Raw genomic sequence first — 21,656 nt, 5'->3', positions numbered from 1 at the left:
GTTGGTTCAGGAACATATAAAAATCCACCTTTTTTGCATTTTTATTTTCAGGATTTGGGCTTGAATTGTTGTTTTATGTTTATTAGCTCAATACACTGTTCTCCTCTTCTTAACAGGTTGCTGACATCATGGACACAGATTATGATGATACAACGTGCGAAGAGGATTCACAGGGCCCGAATGATGAAGTTGTTCCATACAGTGATGACGAAACCGATGATGAGTTAGAAAGTCCAGATTCTCCTGAACCAGAACAAAACCGAATAAATAAACAAGCAGAACAGAGCCGTGAGCAAGCCCCTAAAGGTGAGGATTGGCTCTGAGGAATGTCCGAGCTGACTTTGCCATTAACCACTTGCCGACCGCCGCACGACTATCTACGTGGGCGGTCAGCCCCTCACAGGCAAAGTGACGTAGGTCTACGTCGCTCGCCTGTGAGGGTTTAGGGAGCGAGCGCGCGCCGCCGGAGGCGCGCTCCCGCTCCCGCGTGGTCACGGACCCCCCCGCGCGCGTGACCGGCGGACCCGATCGCCGCCGGCCACTCTGCGATCGGCGGGGGAGAGGGAGATAGTCAGGCAGCTTGTGTAAACAAGCTGCCTGTCATTCTCCTCTCTGTATGAGAGCTGATCACATGGATCTACTATGTAGATCCATTGATCACTCTGCATACAGTTGAAGCCACAGCCAATCACAGTTAGAATCACGCCCCTAGGGACACACACAGCCCCTCCCTCTCAAATAAAGTTAACCCCTTCACTACCAGTGCATTTTTACAGTAACAGTGCATATGTATAGCACTGATTACTGTAGAAATGTCACTGGTAACCCCAAAAGTGTCAAAAATGTCAGTCAAGGGTCCGATCTGTCCGCCGCAATGTCGCAGTACCGCAAAAAAAATCGCAGATCGCCGCCATTACGCGTTAAAAAAAAAAACAACAAAAATGACAAAAATCTTTCCCTTTGTTAGTAAACGCGATAACTTTTGCGCAAACCAATCAAAATACGCTTTTTGCGATTTTTTTTTTTTACCAAACATAGGTAGCATAAAACAAATTGGCCGAAAATATTAAAAAATTTTGATTTTTACATTTTTTTTTTGGGGGAATTTCATATAAAAAAAAAAGGGAAAAATATTGCTATTTTTGCAAAATTTACGCTCTTTTTTTGTTTATAGCGCGTGATCAAAAAATCGCACAGGTGATCAAATACCACCAAAAGAAAGCTCTGTTTGTGGGAAAAAAAGGACGCCAAATTCGTTTCGGTACAGCGTCGCACGACCGCGCAATTGTCCGTTAAAGTCACGCAGTGCCGAATCGCAAAATGCCCTCTGGTCGTTTAGCAGCCAAATCCTCCGGGGCTTAAGTGGTTAAGAAGTACAGTAAAACCTTGGATTGCGAGCATAATTCGTTCTGGAAACCTGCTTGTAATCCAAAGCACTCTTATATCAAAGCGAATTTCCACATAAGAAATAATGGAAACTCAGATGATTCGTTCCACAAGTCCTTCAGTTTATAGTCCTATATACAAAGATTATAGCAATGTGATAGGTTGTGTAACCATAAAATGTCCATCCACAATATGCACCCTTCCCAAGGGGATTAGAAGCAAAATCTAGCAGAGCTACAGAATATAAGAGAGATTAGAGGCTCCTCTAAGTGTAGCAATATGGTTACATTTAATGAAGGTTCAACATTTAGCAACTTACATGGTTGATGATTAAAATAGGCACATCTAAGTATGCAGGCATCCGGGGTAAAGCTGTCCACATAGACCATCTTCTGAACCACCGACTCTCACCACTGTCAGTATGCAATCGTGACCGGGAAGAATAGCCTGCAGTAGAGTGATCTGAAAGTGAGGCTTTAAATCACTTGTGGAGTTCAGCGGGGAAGGGATGATGAAGATGGCTGTGCAGAAGACGGTCTATGTGGACAGCTCTACCCCGGAAGCCTGCATACTTAGATGTGCCTGTTTTAATCATCAACCATGTGAGTTGCTAAATATTGAACCTTCATTAAATGTAACCATATTACTACACTTTAGAGGCTCCTCTCTTCTTTTTTATACATGACGCTACTTGTATATCAAGACATCGCTTGTATATCAAGTCAAAATTTATTTTAAAAATGTGCTTGTCTTGCAAAGCGCTCTCAAACCAAGTTACTCTCAAACCAAGGTTTTACTGTATATCTATTCTCCTAAAGCGCAAAAAACCTACTGATGGAGAAAGGCTTGTTTTACTGACCTAATTTGCATTTGACACCCTGTGAGACTTCTAGTGGCCACTTATGCACAGAGTTACTGCTGAGGTCATCTGCATGCTGAGAGACTGCTATAGGACCTTAGCAAGCTGTGAGAGACTACTGCAGGTCATTGGTACACTATAAGAGACTGCTTTCTGATACCTGTACACTGTGAGAGATTGCTAGAGGCCATTGGCATGCTGTGAGAGAATGCTAGAGTCCATCTGTGCACTATGGGAGACTGTCAGAGGTAGTCTGCGTGCCGCGAGAGACTGCTAGTGGCCATAAGCGTGCCGCGAGAGACTGCTAGTGGCCATAAGCGTGCCGCGAGAGACTGTTAGTAACTCTGGAAGTGACTACATCCAATTTTGAGTAGGTTTAAATGGCCTATAATTAATAAACAACGTTACTAGGGATTGGAGTTCTGAGGCTGTAGGATTTCGTTTTTACAGCAAGCAAATTGTCTGATACTATGGGGAAACAAGCAGCATGGAAATGCAGCAGGTAAACGAAGTATTGAGCACGTCACCATTTTTCTAGGTAAATCTATTTCTAAAGGTGCTATTGACATAAATTTTCACCACATGTTGGGAACAACCCATGCACTCCATACATACAAAGAAACCAAAACTAATATGTTCAGAAATTAAGATATGTGTAATAAAATGGAATGACACTGGGAAAAAGTGTTGAACATGTGAAGAAAGGAAGGTGCAAAAAGGCATGGAGAGCCAAGACACCTGCTGAAATCTATATGTAATTAGAAAGCAATCCTGCCCCCTGTCAGTGCAAATTAATATCAGCTGGTTCAGTCTCAACTGATGGCCAAAAAACAGGTGTACAGGTGTCTCATTACCAAGGTGTCACACCAGAATCATCTCATGATGGGTTAAAGCAAAGGGCTCTCTCAACCTTTATTGTTGCAAGACGTACTGATGACATTGGTTACAGAAGGATTTCTAAACTTCTGAATGTTCCAGTGGAGCACTATTGCTGCCGTAATCCAGTAATGGAAAGAACATAATTTCACCATAAACTGGCCACAGCCAGGTGCTCATCACAAGATTTCTGACAGAGAAGTGAAAATCATTATCAGAAGAGTTGTCCAAGAGCCAAGGACCACTTGTGGAGAGCTTCAGAAAGACCTGGGGTTAGCAGGTACAAGTGTGTTTTATAGAAAACAATAAATAATGCACTCAACCGCCATGGCCTGTATGCACGCTCACCATGCAAGACTCCATTGCTGAAGAAAAAGCATGTTGAAGCTTGTTTAAAGTTTGTGCACAACATTTAGACCAGCCTGTGAAATACTGGGAGAATAGTCTGGTCGGATGAGACCAAAACTGAACTCTTAGGCTTCCATAATACACACCATGTTTGGAGGTCAAATGGCACATCACCCTAAAAACACTCCCATACCAACAGTGAGGTTTGGCGGTGGGAAAATCATGGTGTGGGGCTGTTTTTCAGCATACGGTACTGGCAAACTTCATGACATTGAAGGAAGGATAAATGGAAAAATACACCAAAATATTCTTGATAAAAATCTGCTGCCATCTACCAGGATGATGAAGATGAAACGAGGTTGGACATTTCTGCAAGACAACGATCCCTAGCACAAAGCCAAGGAAACTCTCAATTTGGTTTCAAGAAAGAGAATATAAAGCTGCTAGAATGGCCCAGCCAATCGGCTAACTTGAATCCAATAGAAAATCTGTGGAAAAAACTAAAGATCATCAGAGTTCATAGAAGAGGCCCACAGAACCGGCAAGATTTAAGACTTTGTGTGGAAGAATTGGCCAAAATCAGACAATGCAATGCATGCCACGAGTTTCTCCATACAGGAGGGGTCTTGAAGCTGTCATTACTAACAAAGGATTTTGTACGAAGTATTCAATTTTAGTTAGAATGTTCAATACTTTTTCCCTGTGTCATTCCATTTCATTACAGATAACTTCATTTCTGAACTGATTTGATTTGGTTTCTTTGTATGTATGGAGTGCATGGGTTGTTTCTGACACGTAGTGAAAACTTCATGTCAATGGCACCTTTGGAAATATATTTACCTAGAAAAACGATGACCTGTTCACTACTTATTTTACCCGCTGTATGTTGTAGCAAAGTAAAAGGTTTACAGAGCTAAGGTGACAGAAGCAAAAAGTTCTGTGAAGGCCGTTGAGCTAACCTTTCGCTTAGCAGCAATATTTTATTTTACTGCTTGGTAGGAGGCCACATCGGAAGCTCTATGAACCATTTACTAGCTGTAAAAAAAGGAACACATTTGAGCAAATCCCAGAAGCACTTATTATTATTTTTTTTAAATATACGAAGTTTCCCTCTCTACTTTTGGCATTCTAGCAGAGTTTAGGAGCTGCTGCGTTTTTTAGGTGAGGTTAATCGTCCCTCGCCTGCATGTTTAAGAATCGCGTTCACTATAGGAACGTTTTGATCGCTGGCTTCAGGAAAACGCAAATCGCTGCAATCCTGTGGTAAAACGCAGTTTACCCTTTTTTTTTTTTTTTTTTTTCTCCGCTTTTTTTTTTTTTTTAGGAGCTGCCAGTGTACATGAAGCCCCTTAGGGATACAAACCTAATGTTGCAGCGCTGCTCTTAACCACTTAAGCCCCGGAGGATTTGGCTGCTAAACGACCAGGGGGGTATTTTGCGATTCGGCACTGCGTGAATTTAACGGACAATTGCGCGGTCGTGCGACGCTGTACCTAAACGAATTTGACGTCCTTTTTTTCCCCACAAACAGAGCTTTCTTTTGGTGGTATTTGATCACCTGTGCGCTTTTTACTTTTTGCGCTATAAACAAAAAGAGCGTAAATTTTGCAAATATAACAATATTTTTCACATTTTTTTTATATGAAATTCCCCCCAAAAAAAATGTAAAAATCTAAATTTTTTAACCTTTTCGGCCAATTTGTTTTATCCTACCTATGTTTGGTAAAAAAAATCGCAAAAAGCATATTTTTATTGGTTTGCGCAAAAGTTATCGCGTTTTACTAACAAAGGGAAAGATTTTTGTGATTTTTGTTGTTTTTTTTTTTTTTTTTTTTTAACGCATAATGGCGGGGATCTGCGATTTTTTTTTTTTTTTTTTTTTTTTTTTTTTTGCGGTACTGCGACATTGCGGCGGACAGATCGGACCCTTGACTGACATTTTTGCCACTTTTGGGGTTACCAGTGACATTTCTACAGTAATCAGTGCTATACATATGCACTGTTACTGTAAAAATACACTGGTAGTGAAGGGGTTAACTTTATTTGGGAGGGAGGGGCTGTGTGTGTCCCTAGGGGCATGCTTTCTACTGTGATTGGCTGTGGCTTGAGGTGTAAGGACACTGATCAACGGTTCTACATAGTAGATCCGTCTGATCAGTGTTTTTACACCGAGGAGAATGACAGGTGGCTTGTTTACACAAGCCGCCTGACTTTCTCCCTCTCCCCCGACGATCGCCGAGTGACCGGCGGACATCGGGTCCGCCAGTCACACGCGCGGTGGGGGGTCCGTGACCACGTGGGAGCGCGCCTCCGCGGGCGCGCGCTCACTCCCCAGACCCTCCCAGGCTAGTGACGTTAATTAACGTCACTCTGCCTGGCCGGGGCTGACCACCGCAGTAAATCTACTTGCGGTGGTCGGCAAGCGGTTAATAGATAATGTAAAATCAATAATGTTATTATGCAACCAGTTGCAAATAGTGCAAAATGTATCAATGTGCAAATATTGCAAGACACAGCAACAATGTATACAGTGAATTCATAAAATAAATTGAATAAACAAATAAATATAAATAAATAACAAAAATAAATAAATAACAAATAAATAGTAAATAACAAACAAACAGTCTATAAAATCAATAAAGTGTCCATCAGGTGCATAAAAAAGTGCTTCTGTGCTTCACTATACACACGAACTGGGGTGCTCCCCTTGTGGTTGTCTACTTACCACAACTCGTTTGGTATGAATCATTCAGTGTAAATCCTGTAGTGTAGACACAGCCTCTTCCTGTCAGCCTGGGATCCACAATCAGATGGGAAAGATCCTATATGCTGGTTCTTTTTACATTACGAGTCCCCTCATAAGGAATAAAAGACCATCCATGGTGAAGTACGTTCACTTAAAAATTTTTATTAATGTAGAAACTTACTTACAAACCTAACAAGAATCAAAGCAGATAGACCACGGCTCGGTGGTTCACTGCTCCCGCAGCGTGCGCTTCACCGGCCGGAAGTGACGTCAGGGTACGCTCAGCCAGACACGTTTTGCCATCCAATCACAGCGTTATACATGAAGCCTTAGTGTCTACCCCCTAAGGCACATACTGTATGCAGCATAACCTCGGCGCTATTCAGCTCTGGCAGCAGATCTCCTGTTGTATGTTGCATTGCTGCTGGCTCAGTTGCAACAGAAGCGACTTTTTCACAGACTAGATTTTTATTTATATTTATCTATTTCATGTGCGGCCTTAGTTGACCTCAGTTTTTAATCAATACCCATGAAAGTACAAGCTTTAGACAACCATGCAGGTAATCATAAAAAGTGTTAGTAAGCCCCCTATTAAAAAAAAAAAAACTTGTTAAAAGACAAACATTGCGGTTATGGCCAAAACCTAGGGTGTTCTGATGAGCAAAGTGCCAGGTCTTGTTGGTGATACCTCCTTGCTCTCTGATTCATTATTCATCCATCATTATGATATGAAGTGTCAGCTTCTAATAGAACCTGGCAGGAAAAGGCAAGCAAGCTTTATTAGGACGTATTGGAACAGCCCAGGATGTGGCTATGACTGGATGGTTTTAGAGATCTACATGTTCTCAACCAGAACAAGGGGGCTTTATATAAGAAAACCGGAGCAGTCATGGAGCTCCTTCCTATAGCAAAAAGATTTGTATTATTGAAATGGTTAAAATATCAAAAACTGATTTCAGTTTTTGATTCAAGCCAGAGGGGATAAACCACCCAACAGTCACTTCTACCTGGCAGATTCTAGTTCTTGATCTCCGGTATTTGGTTTTACAGGTCTGCACACCTATTGCAGCCACCCGAATCTCGCTGTCCTTGTTTAATATTTATATTATATTACATTTATAATGAATTGTGGTATAAAGAAGCTAGTTAGAAAAATTAAAAGCAGGGAAAACTCCAAAGTTGCTGGAATCAAAACTGGCGAGTCGGCGAGTTCGCCATCTTGGAAAGATTTAAGAAGCTTTAAATCACTCTGGCCTGCAGCTATTACTGAATTATCACTTTTGGGTGGAAAGATTCTTCAACTTTTTTAGTGAATGAAAAGCCAAAAAACTGTTCACTGAAGGCAACAGCTTCCTTAAATAAGTTCCACATATTGTTTGTTTATAATGGTGATGAACGCTGGTCTAAAATAATAAGCAGAGTAAGTAGAGGTATCGAAGCGCCAAACATGGAATGCTTGAAATCATGATTTTTTTTTTTTCAGTTTTGTTTGTATATGTATCCAAATTTTCAAGAGTGGAAAAAAAAAAAAAAAAACTATGGCAACATGTTTAAGGGGCTTGGCGTGCCACCTTCGGCTACGTTCACATGTTAGCGTAGCGTACCGCGGTGATTCTGCCCATGATCCGGAGATCATTGCAAATTGCGGGACGCCTGTGCGTTGCCGCTGATTTGCAATGGCACCCCAAACGCTGTGCGATGTTGCCGCGATTTCCTCCTGCTGAATTGCGGTAACATCGCGCAAACAAAATTGCGGGTCGCATGATGCCTGAAAAAGGTACAAGAGCTTCTTTGGGTTGTCATGTGACCCGATTTTGTTTGCGCGATGATACCGCGATTCGGCAGGCAGAAATTGCGGCAACATCGCACAGCGTTTGGGGTGCCATTGCAAATCAACAGCAATGCACAGGCATCCCGCGATTTGCAATGATTTCCGGATCGCGGGCAGAATCGCAGTGATTCTGCCCACGGTCCGCTACGCTAACATGTGAACGTAGCCTCAGGGCTTCGACATTTGGCAGTGTGCCCAGAACTGCTACAATGAAAACAGCTGATAGCTAACAGATATAAACAAATTAATACAAAATGGAGAGCAGTCTTGTGCTTGAGATGCTATAAGTTGGAATATGTTGTATAGCACACCAACTACATTCTAGGAAGTATTGGGACCTGTGTCAATGTGTACATTAAAATTGCTTCTCTCCCCCTACAAGTCAATGGGGAATGCAAAACTAACTTGATACAAGTCAAGTGAGAGAGCAGAGTGAGGTGAACTTTCAGGTTCAGATTTATTACGGGCTTGGAAAAAGTTGACTCGCTGGAACGAATATTAAAATTTCTCTGGGCCATTCCACCCAAAATTGGCGTTTTTTGTTATAGAAGTCTGATGGGCTGAATTAACTCCTAGCTTCTTGCGTCTGGAACAATCCAACATCTAGATCTTCCTACCATAATCCTGACACTTGGGTGCTACATTTTCCCACCCTTTTGTGTGTCCCACCTGTTCCTTTTACATTCTCCATAATGTAAAATTTAATTAAAAAAATTCAGCATAAAGCATGTCCAAACTTTCTAAACAAAGGGCCAGTCCTTCAGACTTTAGGGAAGGGCGGAAAGTGGCCTTTGGGAGTATAAAATGTCCCAGCATCAGTGTGAATAAACAATCCCCCCATCATTTGGTAGGAATTGTGCCCGACATTGGTGTCAGTGATAAAAATAGCACCCTAAGGGCCGGATAAAAGCAAGCAAAAGGGTTTGCTTGGAGAACATGGTTTTAGATGATTGGAAGCCTTCCATTTCCTATTAGAAAGGTCTTCTTCTTTTTTTAATTTTTTTTTTCTTCAATCTCAAATTTTATTGGTAGGACCAAATACATTATAGCATTGCCAAAACTGAGATTTTATGGGTTTGGGTGGGAAGAGGGTATTTCTAGGGCAGCTTTGGGGTGAAAGGGGGGGTTGGTAATACAAAAGGGCGATGGGGGACGAGTATTTTAAGTCTATAGTTTTTCATGTTCCTCTTAGTGTGACATACTGTCACATTTTCCCTTTGTCTGTCCCTGGAAAAAATGTCCCCAGTGGAAAGTTTCCCCTCTCTTCCTGTTCTGGCGACCATACAACTTTGGATTGTCCCTCACTTTCGATGACCGTGGTCACCTGACACAGGTTGAGTCTTCTAAACCGTGAAACAGACAAAAACCTAAGAGAGGATCTATCTCATGCTTTTGATGAGCGTGCATGACCAACAGAGATGCTGTAAAAATCCAAAATACAGCATGTATTTGTGCAACAAAAAGTGTAAAACACTGACATTTCACAGACCCAATGATCCCCCTTTATCAAAGTGTCAACCTAAAAGAGGACTTTTTGTCGCTGCCCGTTTTTTGTTGTTGTTGCCGTAAACACCAGACAGAGGTTGTAACCTCTCCACACTTTATCTAAAAATAAATTGGCTTTGGATACAATATTATGTCTCCACTACATTTGGGATGGACTGACCTCCTAAAGGAGGTACATTTGCTTAAGGTCGTCCCTCTGAACTATATTGGGGTTATGACCATTTTGCCAATGGAAACAATACTTAGCGGAGTTCTTAATGAATATAGCTAAATGGTAAAAAGAAAGGTGACTTAGCCATGGTTCAGTTACAGCATGTGGCTATTGTTAGTTCTGAACTACAATGGCTTACACATGCCAGCCTTTATCTCTAAACTGTATGCTGACAGCTCGACAAATCCTGGAGGCCCGTACTGAATAATTAACATTGATACCTGCAGACTGGCAGCTTGTGTGAATGAGGAGAGAAACGCTACGCTCATCTCGCCAACATTTAAAATGTTGTTTAACCAAAAGAGCATTACCATGTTTTGGAAAAGTGGTGTTTAAGCTCTATGCTCCAGTGCAGCACAGTGAAAAAGTCCTTTGGCACCCTGGGCGAAAAGCCAAAGTGCACCTCCCTACGTGAACTGCCCTTTGGCTTTTTTTTTTTTTTTTTTTTTGGCCTCTCCACTGGCCTGCCTTGCTCTACCCACCTATATTTACTAAGTCCTATCCACGTTTTTTGAGCTCCATCGATTCTGTATCGGACCACGGAAAAGCTTTTGGCTTGTGGTGGGGTATTGCATTATCTTTATAGAGCATAATATAGCAGGAAGTCCTTTGAGTTCCTACACTAATGTATTCCAAAGGAAAAAACAACCACTCCCCTTAAAAGCAGAAATCCTTGTTTATCCTGTATTGGATTAAGGCATAGAGGATTACGTATGCACTGCAGTTCCTGTTTTTGGATTGCTTCAACCCAGTGCTTATGTGTTACGTCAAAACAGCTATTAAAAACTGGAATAGTTAAACTAACGTCAGAGTTCCCCCTCCCATTACTGCTCTATCAACCCTGAGAAACATTGCTAACAGTTTTTAAGGGGAAGAAATTCCTATATCTGTTGCCTGTATGTGTGGTCTACTCCTTGGAAATAAAGAAAAACTATTACATTTTTGATACATTTAGAGAAAATAAACAGCTAAAGGCCTATGCAAATCTAGACTTCTCTTTTTAAGCTAAATACGCCTCTCCCCTCCTACTTCAAGGGGCTAAGATGGACGTTAAGGTGATTGGAGGACCCAAAGATAGCTTTAGAGAGAAGGTGATTGGAGGACCCAAAGATAGCTTTAGAGAGAAGGTGATTGGAGGACCCAAAGATGGCTTTAGAGAGATGTGTATCGATTATTATTGGGTGTCGGAGCTGACCTATAGATTTGTGTTTTTACCATGAGAGGAATAGTAATGACTGATCACTGCGCAATACTACTGAACAGCAACTATAGAATATACTGTATGTGTAACAAGCAAATTTTGGGCAGCCCCATTTACCTGTATATTTACAAGTCCTACATAGAAGATTAAACCAAATTGTAAAACACATTACATTTATATATGTAGCACCCTCCTAGTTAGGTTGCTAGGAGGCAAATTTTAGTTTTTTGATCCTCTGTAGCCAGTGGAGCGAAGTTTGATTGCTTTTGGCTGTTCTGGGTTCTGCTGGATGCAGGCTCAACTGCTTTTCCCTGGTTTCTAGTGAGTTCTAGAATGTAGTGGGTTGGAAGAGGCAGACCCTGAACATGCATAGTCCTACAGCCTCAGCCAATCCCTGGAAGGAAGTGTGACCAGTAGGGAACGGAGTGGTGTATAAATGGGGTGCAGCCTGGAACAGCAGGGTTTCTTTTGCCCTGTGTGAGAAGACCCAGCCTGAGGGCTGTGGCCCTCTGGGTCACTTGGCTAAGGTTTGCAGTAAGCCATTGGGGTCCCAGCTTTGGGAGAGGTGAATGCCTAAAGTTGCTGGAAGCAGTCTGGAGGAAGTTTACAGAGGATCTGGTGTGGAGGTTGGTTCACAATACAGAAGCTGGCTGGTATGGCAGAAAAGCATTTTAAGTATACAGGGCACAGTGTGTACAGGCCTGAGAAAGATCCTAGAGACTTTCCTTGTTAACTCTCAATAGATTGTCCTAGACTTTCTGGCTCAGGTTTGCTCTTGAGTCCATTGAGCTGTAGTTTACTTGGTGCTAGTCTCTGGAGGGGTTTCACCCTGAAGAGCCAACCATAGCCAGAGTGTCCTCTAACTGTACTGTGCACTAAATTTGCAGTATTCCAAGTCTTACCCCACACCCTAACCAAGTTGAAACTACAAAAAGACATGCACCGCCTGTTTCTTTAGTTGCGAGACTGTGGACTACTGTGCCTGGCTGCCGTCTGCCTCATAGGGAATGGAACCTGGGAGAAAACTGCCAGCCCGGTCTGGGTTCTGTGCTACATATACATAATGAGTCCCAAAAAGACTATACGTAATTGGGAGCAATCCTTTTGAGTAAAAAGTTTTACATTTGATTTAGTTTTTTTTTTTGTTTTTTTGTCTGCCATTTTTGGAAATGCCCGATACTGATATTCCATGTATTTTCTATCTGTCTTCATCTCGTTTCAGAATGCAATTGGCAAGTGAAAGCAAATGACCGAAATTTCTACGACCAGCCAGAATTCAAGCAAAAGAAATACTTGTGCTTTAAAAAAAGCAAATATTCAGTGTGTATTTTATTCTATGAAATTGTTAAATAGCTTTCTTTCTTAATTGCTCAATGTTGTAAAATGTACTCCTTCCTTGCATGCTACATAGTTGGTTCACTATGTAAAAACAAAACGCCAGTTCTGTCTAGAAAATGCCAAACTCTCAATCAAGGGTCAGTTTAGGTAAAAGCCAGTCAATCTGATAGTTTATTTGCTTGAATTGAGAAACAAAATGGAATACCTGAAGGTTTGGTGGATAGAGCCACTATGTGAATGGTAATAGGAAATTGGGAAGCAAGGGAGTTCCCCGCACCACAACATGTGGATTGCTAATAAGAAAGGGGCTATTAAAAGTAGAAAAACCAAGAAACCGCATAAACATCTAACCACAACAATAAAAAAACAAAAAACATAACCTAGCCAGCAAAAAGGAAATTGGCTGACAATGGTGATAATCCCAAGGGCAACCAAACTCCATTTGAAGAATTTTGTAAGAGGTACCCGGTCCCGTCACAAAATTAATATATCCTTCACTGCAGACACTTATACCTGCCTCAAATGGAGTAATGAGTGCAGGCACAAGACTGTATTCAGGATTAGACCATCTGCAGGAGAAGTAGGCGACGAACTGTGATGTCACCAGGCCAAACCAAATGCACCTAAAAAAAAAAAAAGGCTGCTCATTTGCCATACACCACTTTGCCTGTAGGTCTGTCAATTGATCAAGGTAAATAGTTTTATAGTTAATGAGGTTGAAAAAATCTAGTCCATCTAGTTCAACCTATGATGTGTGTGGTATATGTGTTTGTCCGTATTACCTTGTATACCCCTGTATGTTGTGGTCGTTAAGGTGCCAGTCTAATCGTTTTTTGAAACTTGACGTTCCCTGCTGACACCACTGCTTGTGGAAGAGAATTCCACATCCTTACCACTCTGACCGTAAATAACCCTTTTACGCAGTTTAAGTGTGCATTGGGTTATTTTACTGCTCGTTCTCCATTCGGCTTCAGGAGGTACACTGTCACTATGTCCATGGACTTACGTGAATTGTTTTGGTTTTACCTTCTATTATTTTTATCCCCTTGGAATTATCTCCATTGCCAACCAATTTTCACCTTGGTGGCAAGGTTATGGTTTGTGTTGTGCCTAGATGTTTTTGTGCTTTTTCTTTTGCTTTAACCACTTTACCACTAAGCCTATTTTTGACATTTTTTGTTCACAAGTTAAAAACAGTATTTTTTGCTAGAAAACTACTTAAAACCCCCAAACATTATATATATTTTTTTAGCAAAGACTCTGGAAAATAAAATGTCGGTCATTGCAAATATTTTTGTCACGCGGTATTTGCGCAGCGGTCTTTTAAACGCCATTTTTTTGGAAAAAATTAGAAAAATCACATTTCACTGCATTTAAAAAATACTAAACAGTAAAGTTAGCCCATTTTTTTTGTATATTGTGAAAGATGATGTCACGCCGAGTAAATAGATACCCAACATGTTACGGTTTAAAATTGCGCCCCCCCCGTGGGATGGCGACAAACTACGTTCAATAGAGATCTCAATCTGCGACGCTTAAAATTTATTTAACGGTTACCAGTTTAGAGTTAGAGTGTAGCTCTTTTTTCCCTAAAACGTCTTTCAGGACAGCACCTTAGAGAGATGGCTCCTCCCTCTCCTCATCAGGAAACACCCCATCCACCAGATTTTAAAAGGAGGCTTCTCCCACCATTCATCAGTTTTTGTGTTTCCTCCGGCCGAGGAACACCTCTGTGGGGAGCTGGGCTCTTAAGGTGCTATCCTGAGAGACCGGGCTTCCTACGTCCACCTACCCTTTTTTGGAGACGATTGCTTCTCCCATTCACGCGACCGACTGCAGTGCATGGGCTCCTTCTTCCTCTTCAGTGCTCTAGGCTGAGTCAAGACCCCGCAGAGCACAGCCCTGGGAAGGCATCTTGGAGGAGCGGAACGTTTTTTTCTTAGGTCCGCCGCCTTTTTTTCAAATTTGCCGCCATTTCTCCGGATCGAGTGACGCTCGTCCGGACCGGAAGTGAGGTTCCGGAAAGGGCAGCGTTCTGCAGGGGGCGTATGGCGTCATTTCCGCCGGACGCAGAGGAAGAAGGGAGGAGCAAGCTGGTGCCTTATTCCGGATCCGGTCCAGTGCAGGTGCGCTTTGGTCTCCGGAACCGGTACCGAAGCCACGGGTGATACCGCTGCCAATCGATGGAAGCTTCTTCAGCGAGTGGGACAGGCACAGGCACCAGTAAGGCCCAGGTAAGGGGTATCTTTATATGGCCTATCTTACTGTGGGGTCTCTCTCCATCCCTTTTATCTTTCCCCCCGGTGGCTGGGGGCCTGTCAGGGCACATGGGACTTCCCTTTAAATGTCTTTATGTGCACCTTTGGTGGCCCTGAGAATCAGGCTGACTTTTAAGAAGCATGTGTATGTTTTCCCATTCATGTCTTCCAGGCTAAAAGCTCTGAAACTGTTTTCAAGAGAAAGTGTCCTTCATGCAAAGCAAAGTTGTCGGAAAGTTGGAAAAAGACACTTTGCCAGGGATGTATTGATGCACTAGTAAAGGAAGAAGCATCTACAGTTTGTGGCGATTTAGTCGCATCTGTGAGGAAGGAATTGGATGCTACCGTCCAATCTTTTCGGTCATCCCTACAGGACCCTGCCCTGAGTCAGGCATCAGCCTCACTGTCCTCTCAGGGTTCACAATTGCTTCCTTCGGTGGGGACAGAAGGGGTTCCTTCCACCCAAGGAGATAATTCCCCCTCACATTCCAAGGAGGATTCAGAGGAAGAAGAGGAGGGAGGGGCACAAAGCAGGCCCACTAAATACAAACTATCCTTAGAGCAAGTGGATGGTCTCCTGAGGGCAGTTTACATCACCCTGGGTCTAGAGGAGGAAAAGAAGGAACTGTCCCTACATGACAAAATGTATGCAGGCTTGGAAGAGCCTAAGGGCCGTATCTTCCCAGTGCATCAGACCATCTCAGATGCAATTAAACATGAGTGGACTGATCCGGAAAAGAAAACCTTCTTCCCTAAAGCCTTTAAAAGGCGATTTCCTTTTGATGAGGACCCAGGAGCTCCCTGGAATAAGATGCCAAAGATTGATGCAGCCTTCTCCCAGGTTTCTAGGTCAACAGACCTAGCATTTGAAGACATGGGAATACTGAGGGATCCCATGGATAAGAAGATGGACCAGCAACTTAAGAGATCCTGGCAATCCATCATGGGGAGTCTGAAACCTGCCATGGCAGTAACCTGTGTGTCCAGGAATTTGGAATACTGGCTTAGCCAGCTAAAAGCACACATCACAGCAGACTCACCTAAACAGGAAATTTTGGATTCCTTTTCCACGCTCTCCACGGCCATAGCCTTCATTGCTGACGCTTCAGCAGAGTCAGTGAAGATGACAGCAAGATCTGCAGCTTTATCCAACTCAGCCAGAAGGGCTCTTTGGTTAAAGACATGGCCTGGAGATACAGCTTCTAAAAATAAGCTGTGTGGACTTCCTTTTCAAGGGGATCTACTATTCGGGCCTGGGCTAGACTCTGTTCTAGATAGAACAGCAGACAAAAAGAAGTCTTTTCCTGTGAAGAAGAAACAGGCAGCAAAGAAGCTTTTTCGACCTCAAAAAGCTCAGCAAAATAGTAGACCCCAGGAGAAGAGAAGAAACTGGTCGACACAAAAACCCAAAGGGAAAGGAGGTGTTCTCTTCCATCCTCCTGTGTCAACCAACAAAACACAATGACAAGACATTGCCGGTGGGAGGAAGATTGAGGGAATTCCTCCCCTATTGGGCAGCCATAACAGAAAATCAATACATTCTGGGTATGCTGTCCCAAGGCTACAACATAGAGTTTTCAGAGACGCCACCCGAAAGGTTCTTTGTCACAAACCTCCCAAGAGATGCAGAAAAAGCCCTGGCTATGATGGACCTGTTAAAGGACCTGAGGCGACAGGGAGTTGTCTGTCCAGTTCCAGTGGAGGAACAACATCAGGGATTTTATTCCCACATATTTTTGATAAAGAAACCATCGGGGGATTTTCGTCTTATACTGAATCTGAAACCATTAAACAGGTCAGTTCTGTACAAAAAGTTTCGAATGGACTCAATTCTTACAGTCAGAACCCTGTTAACAAAAGGATGCTTCATGGCATCAATCGACTTAAGGGATGCTTACCTACATATCCCTATTGCCCCTCACTCACAGAGATTCCTAAGGTTGGCAGTAAATCTGGGAAAGGAAATGCTCCATATCCAATTCAAAGCACTCCCTTTCGGGCTATCATCCTCCCCTCGTATTTTTACGAAGGTAATGGCAGAGTGTCTAGCTCCCCTCCGCCTTCAGGGAATCTCTGTGGTGCCTTACCTGGACGACCTGCTTTTCTTTGCCCCGTCAAAGGAAAAACTTCAAGAGGACCTGCACAAGGCAAGAGGTCATCTAGAAGCTCTGGGATGGATAGTGAACATCAAGAAATCGAATCTCACACCGGCTCAGCGGGTTCAGTTCCTAGGGTTTCAGTTATGCTCTGTGGAACAAAGAATCTTCCTACCAGAAGACAAACAGGTCAAAATACAGAATTTGGTAGCAAGGCTACAAACAAATCAGTGGTGGTCGATCAGAGAAATCATGTCAGTCCTTGGAAACCTGACTGCGTCAATTCCAGCTGTCCAATGGGCAAGGCTGCATTTTCGACCACTCCAATATTTCCTCCTCAGAATCTGGGATCACAATCCAGAGACTTTGGACTTAAAGGTAAAAATCCCCACCAAGGTCAAGAGGTCCCTTTGGTGGTGGAGAAATCGGATAACCTTGTCTCAGGGTTTGGCCTGGTCCTTCCCGGCAGACCAGAGGTTAACAACGGATGCCAGCAGGTGGGGGTGGGGAGCCCACTGGAACCAAAACCTGGCACAGGGGGTTTGGTCTCAGACCGAGACAAGAAAATCCTCAAATTGGAAGGAATTAAAGGCAGTCGGCCTAGCCCTAACTGCCTTCTCTCAAAATCTTCAGGGGACTCATGTTCAAGTCCTTTCAGACAACGCCACTACAGTGGCATATCTAAACAAGCAAGGGGGCACAAGAAGCAAAACCCTACAGCTTTTGGCAACGGAAATTCTGCAATGGGCGGAAAGGCAGTTACTTTCCTTGTCAGCAATCCACCTAAAAGGTACACTAAACAGTGTGGCGGATTATTTAAGCAGGCAGAAGATCCGAGAAGCAGAATGGAGCTTGAACCCAGAAGTCTTCGTGTTGATAACCAAGACTTGGGGAAAGCCAGAGGTGGATCTGTTTGCAACGAAAGAAAATGCAAAACTTCCACTTTACTTCTCACTCCACAGAAACGACAACTCTCTGGGAGTAGATTCCCTGGCACATCCCTGGAGGTTCAGGTTGGGGTATGCCTTCCCCCCCTTCCAGCTCATTCCGTTGGTATTGAGAAAAATCCAAATGGAAAGAGCCTCAGTGATCCTGATCACACCTTATTGGCCCAAAAGGGTTTGGTTTTCGACTGTCCTTCAACTATCAGTCAAACCTGCTTTTCAGCTCCCTCTTCGTCAAGACCTACTGCTTCAAGGTCCAGTCTATCATCCAGAAGTGGAAAAGCTAAAGCTCACCGCCTGGTATCTGAGGAGCAACTGCTGAAAAGGAAAGGATTTTCAGACGCATTAATTGCTACTCTACTTTCCAGTAGGAAAAAAGTCACAAGGAATATATATGCAAAAGTTTGGAAGACATATAATACCTGGTGTGAATCGAAAGATCAAAAATTGAACAGTATTACTTCAATTTTGGAGTTCCTACAGGAGGGCGCAGGAAAAGGTTTGGCAGTAAGTACCCTCAAGGTACAAGTTACAGCCCTGGGGGTATTCTTGGAAAGGCCCATTTCTTCAGAATCTTTAATCATCAGATTCTTCAGGGCCCTTACCCGCTCCAGACCAGTGCCTGTCAGAAGCTTCCCCAAATGGGACTTGTCGGTGGTCCTTCAGGCCTTCACAAAGGAACCTTTTGAACCACTAGAAACGGTTACACTAAAAAACCTTACCCTCAAGACGGTCTTCTTGGTGGCAATAACATCAGCAAGAAGAATCAGTGAATTACATGCTTTATCAGCTATCGAACCTTTCTTGTCCATATATCCAGACAGGATAATTCTCAAGACGGATCCAGGGTTTCTCCCAAAAGTAGCTTCAACGAGAAACCGCTCACAAGAAATTGTGTTACCTACCTTCTGCCCTAATCCATCAGGAGATAAGGAAGAAAGCTTTCACTACCTAGATGTAAGAAGGGTTCTTATACACTACTTGGAGGTTACTAAAGAGTTTAGATCATCAAACTCTCTTTTTGTTCTTTTCTCTGGCAACAAAAAAGGTCGCCAGGCATCAAAAGGATCAATAGCCAGATGGCTCAGATCCGCTATTTCAGAGGCTTACTCCCAAATGAAATTGTCTCCCCCACAGGGGATCAGAGCTCACTCTACTAGAGCGTTAGCCACTACATGGGCAGAGAAAGCTGGTGCCACTCCAGATCAGATCTGCAAAGCGGCTACGTGGTCAAGCTACTTTACATTTGCAAGACACTATAGGTTGGACCTTTTGGCAGCTGAAGATCAGGCTTTTGGCAGAAAGGTCCTGCAAGCTGTGGTCCCTCCCTAAATTGAGTAAGTCTCGATAATCCTCTCTAAGGTGCTGTCCTGAAAGACGTTTTAGGGAAATTCAAGTTAGACTTACCGGTAACTTGTTTTCCAATAGTCTTTCAGGACAGCAGGAGGATCCCGCCCTATTGTATAAAATGTATTGCTGTGATTAACCATATCTGTTTATGTGTTCCAGCATGGGCCGGAGGTACTCTTCTACAAACTGATGAATGGTGGGAGAAGCCTCCTTTTAAAATCTGGTGGATGGGGTGTTTCCTGATGAGGAGAGGGAGGAGCCATCTCTCTAAGGTGCTGTCCTGAAAGACTATTGGAAAACAAGTTACCGGTAAGTCTAACTTGAATTTTATAAATTATTGCCCACGCTCTGGCAATCGTGGCGATACCTCACGTGTGGTTTGAACAGCGATTTCATTCGTGGCTCGACTTGTGTATACGGGTTTTTTTTTGTGCGCGAGCTAACGGTGACAGGGGCGGCTAAACACTTCCCTGTATGCAAAACGCCGAAAACGGCATTTTTGCATACAGCCGTTTTTCAAATATGCCGCCTTTTGCAGCACAGTAACCCGGAAGTGACGTCCTGGACGCCGCCTCCGGGTTACGTCATCGGAGACCCGATCGATGCCGATTCCGGCATTCATCGGGACTCCATCCAGCCGGCGGACGTGCCGGCTGGGTGCTCGGGGCTCCCGGTGGGAGCCACGGAAGGCGGCGGGAGGGGGGGGACGTCCCCTCCCGCCCCCCGGGTAACGATCGAGCGGCTCCCGAGCCGCATCAGTCGTTACCGACGGAAAGCCGACCGTCGGCTTCAAACAACGGTACCGGGATGATGCCTCTAGCTAGAGGCATCATCCCGGTATAACCCCTTAAAGTCAGCCGACGTAGGTCTACGTGGCTAGACGTTAAGTGGTTAAGTTAATGGTAATGGAACCTAGGACCACAGTGCTACAAGTCAGTGAGTATGCTGCTTTATTCGTCTGACCTCCGTTTTGCCAAAACTGTACATGAGCTTCAGACTTAGAAGCATAAAACCATTGACGTTTGAATGGCCCTCTGATTCCTCCTGTATTGAATTGTATTGGAACTGTACTGTCTTCCCTCATGTTGTAAAGCGCTGTGCATACTGTTAGCGCTCTATAAATGCTGTATAATAACTTCCTGCCCTGTATAATGTCGTTAAAGCCCAATTGAACACTCAGTTTAAATAGGCTAAATACATTTCAAGTGCATCAAAAACAAAAGTTGTTCAAGGTGTTAGTTTTTCTTTCTAAAAGCAGCAACAACCTGAGTAGAAAAGCCTTTATCCTGCCAGCAGTTGCAAAGTGGGATCCTTGCTTTCTGTGGGGAAACAGTGGTCTCATTACATAGGTCTGACACAGAGTTAGACCTATAGCTCTGCAATCAGCAAAACTCCTGCTCCCCACTAATTGTAGAGCTCTATCTCTAACTCAGCACTCTCACTGCATTCGCACAGAGAGCAAGTGTAACTTTCTACAGCATTCTGGGAGATTTTGGGCAGGTTCGTACCATCTTGGTGCATCTGAGCACATGTCGTTTTTGTGCGTTCCTACATGGTGTGTCTTTGCAAGCCCATTCATTTAAATGTGCCGTCAATTGTATCGGAACGTACAAAAAGTAGGGCAGCCGTGACTTTTAAGTGTGCGCACACAAAACTGTGTGGTACTGTGGTGCCATGTGTTTTGATGGCCATGAACACATTTGCAAATTGCTTGGGAGTGCCATAAGAATTAGTGGAACCCATGCACATCTGCAGATAGTAGTGTGTTCCCGCACCACAATAGGTGTAAACCGGCCCTTTGCTTTTGGTTTAAATCTGCTCTATGCAGAGGTCTAACACAGGTCCAAACTAGAGCTTTCCAGACACCTCGGAAAGTATACTTTGCTGATTGTAGAGCTATGGGTTCAGCAGAGGGTGTAGACCACTGCTTCCCCACAGAGCGCAAGCACTATTTCTGTAAAGCATGTGGCAAGGTACAGGCTTTTCTACTCAGGCTGTGTCTGCTTTTGAATTCCCATTTACCTCTGTGTAATATGTTGATGTGCGTTGCATTAGGCGGCCTACTCTGCCGAATTATAAACTGCCTCTACTTACAGTGGAACTCAGGGCTTGTTGTATCTTTTTTGTCTTTAAGCAGTAATTTTTTAGTCTTAAGTAGTAGTATAAGCAGTAGTCATTGCAGCCTAACTGATGCGACCTTCTGTTTTACTAGGGTAATGCAATTAAGACTTACAAGTACAACCCAATCACCTTCCTGCCGTTAAACTTGTTTGAACAATTTAAAAGAGCAGCCAATGCCTATTTTCTGGTCCTTCTCATCCTACAGGTAACTCATTGGTAGAAAATTTTATTATGTTGTGTCTTTTGTTGTGTGTTTGTTTTTTGTGTGAATCATCATCATCCTCGTTTGTAATGTGTGAGGAACCTAATCCACTTATGACAGAACATACAAATGATTTTACACGTTGACAATGTACAAAGTGTTCCGGTAAACCTACAAATATAAGGGAACACCTTTTTCTTGTTTTTCCAATGTGAACAATTTGCAAAACCTTGTAAAACTTCTTTCCTTTCCTGCTATCTCTGTATTTTTTATTATAGATGTGTATTGTTAGTCTTTTAAAAGTGCTCTGGACCTCGACACAAATTTGAAGGAAGGCCCTTTACTCGCAAACTATTATAGCTCACTAATTCTCCTTTATGCAT

General features: G+C 43.3%; 1 protein-coding gene across 1 annotated transcript in view; it reads left to right on the top strand.

Annotated features, from left to right (window-relative positions):
- LOC309561466 (phospholipid-transporting ATPase IC-like) overlaps positions 1-21,656 on the top strand; it is a 160,088-nt gene that overhangs the window by 54,269 nt on the left and 84,163 nt on the right. The window contains exons 2-4 of the mRNA XM_082265404.1: positions 117-306; positions 12,187-12,284; positions 21,163-21,276. Of these exons, the coding sequence (XP_082121530.1) occupies positions 129-306; positions 12,187-12,284; positions 21,163-21,276 (390 nt within the window). The 5' untranslated portion in view covers positions 117-128. The remainder of the gene's footprint in view (positions 1-116; positions 307-12,186; positions 12,285-21,162; positions 21,277-21,656) is intronic.

Source organism: Pelophylax lessonae (genome assembly GCF_965119305.1).
Source record: "Pelophylax lessonae genome assembly, chromosome: 1".
NCBI classification, from domain to species: domain Eukaryota; kingdom Metazoa; phylum Chordata; class Amphibia; order Anura; family Ranidae; genus Pelophylax; species Pelophylax lessonae.
Note: the sequence above shows the minus strand (reverse complement) of the source record. Positions and strands in the feature narration are given on the sequence as shown.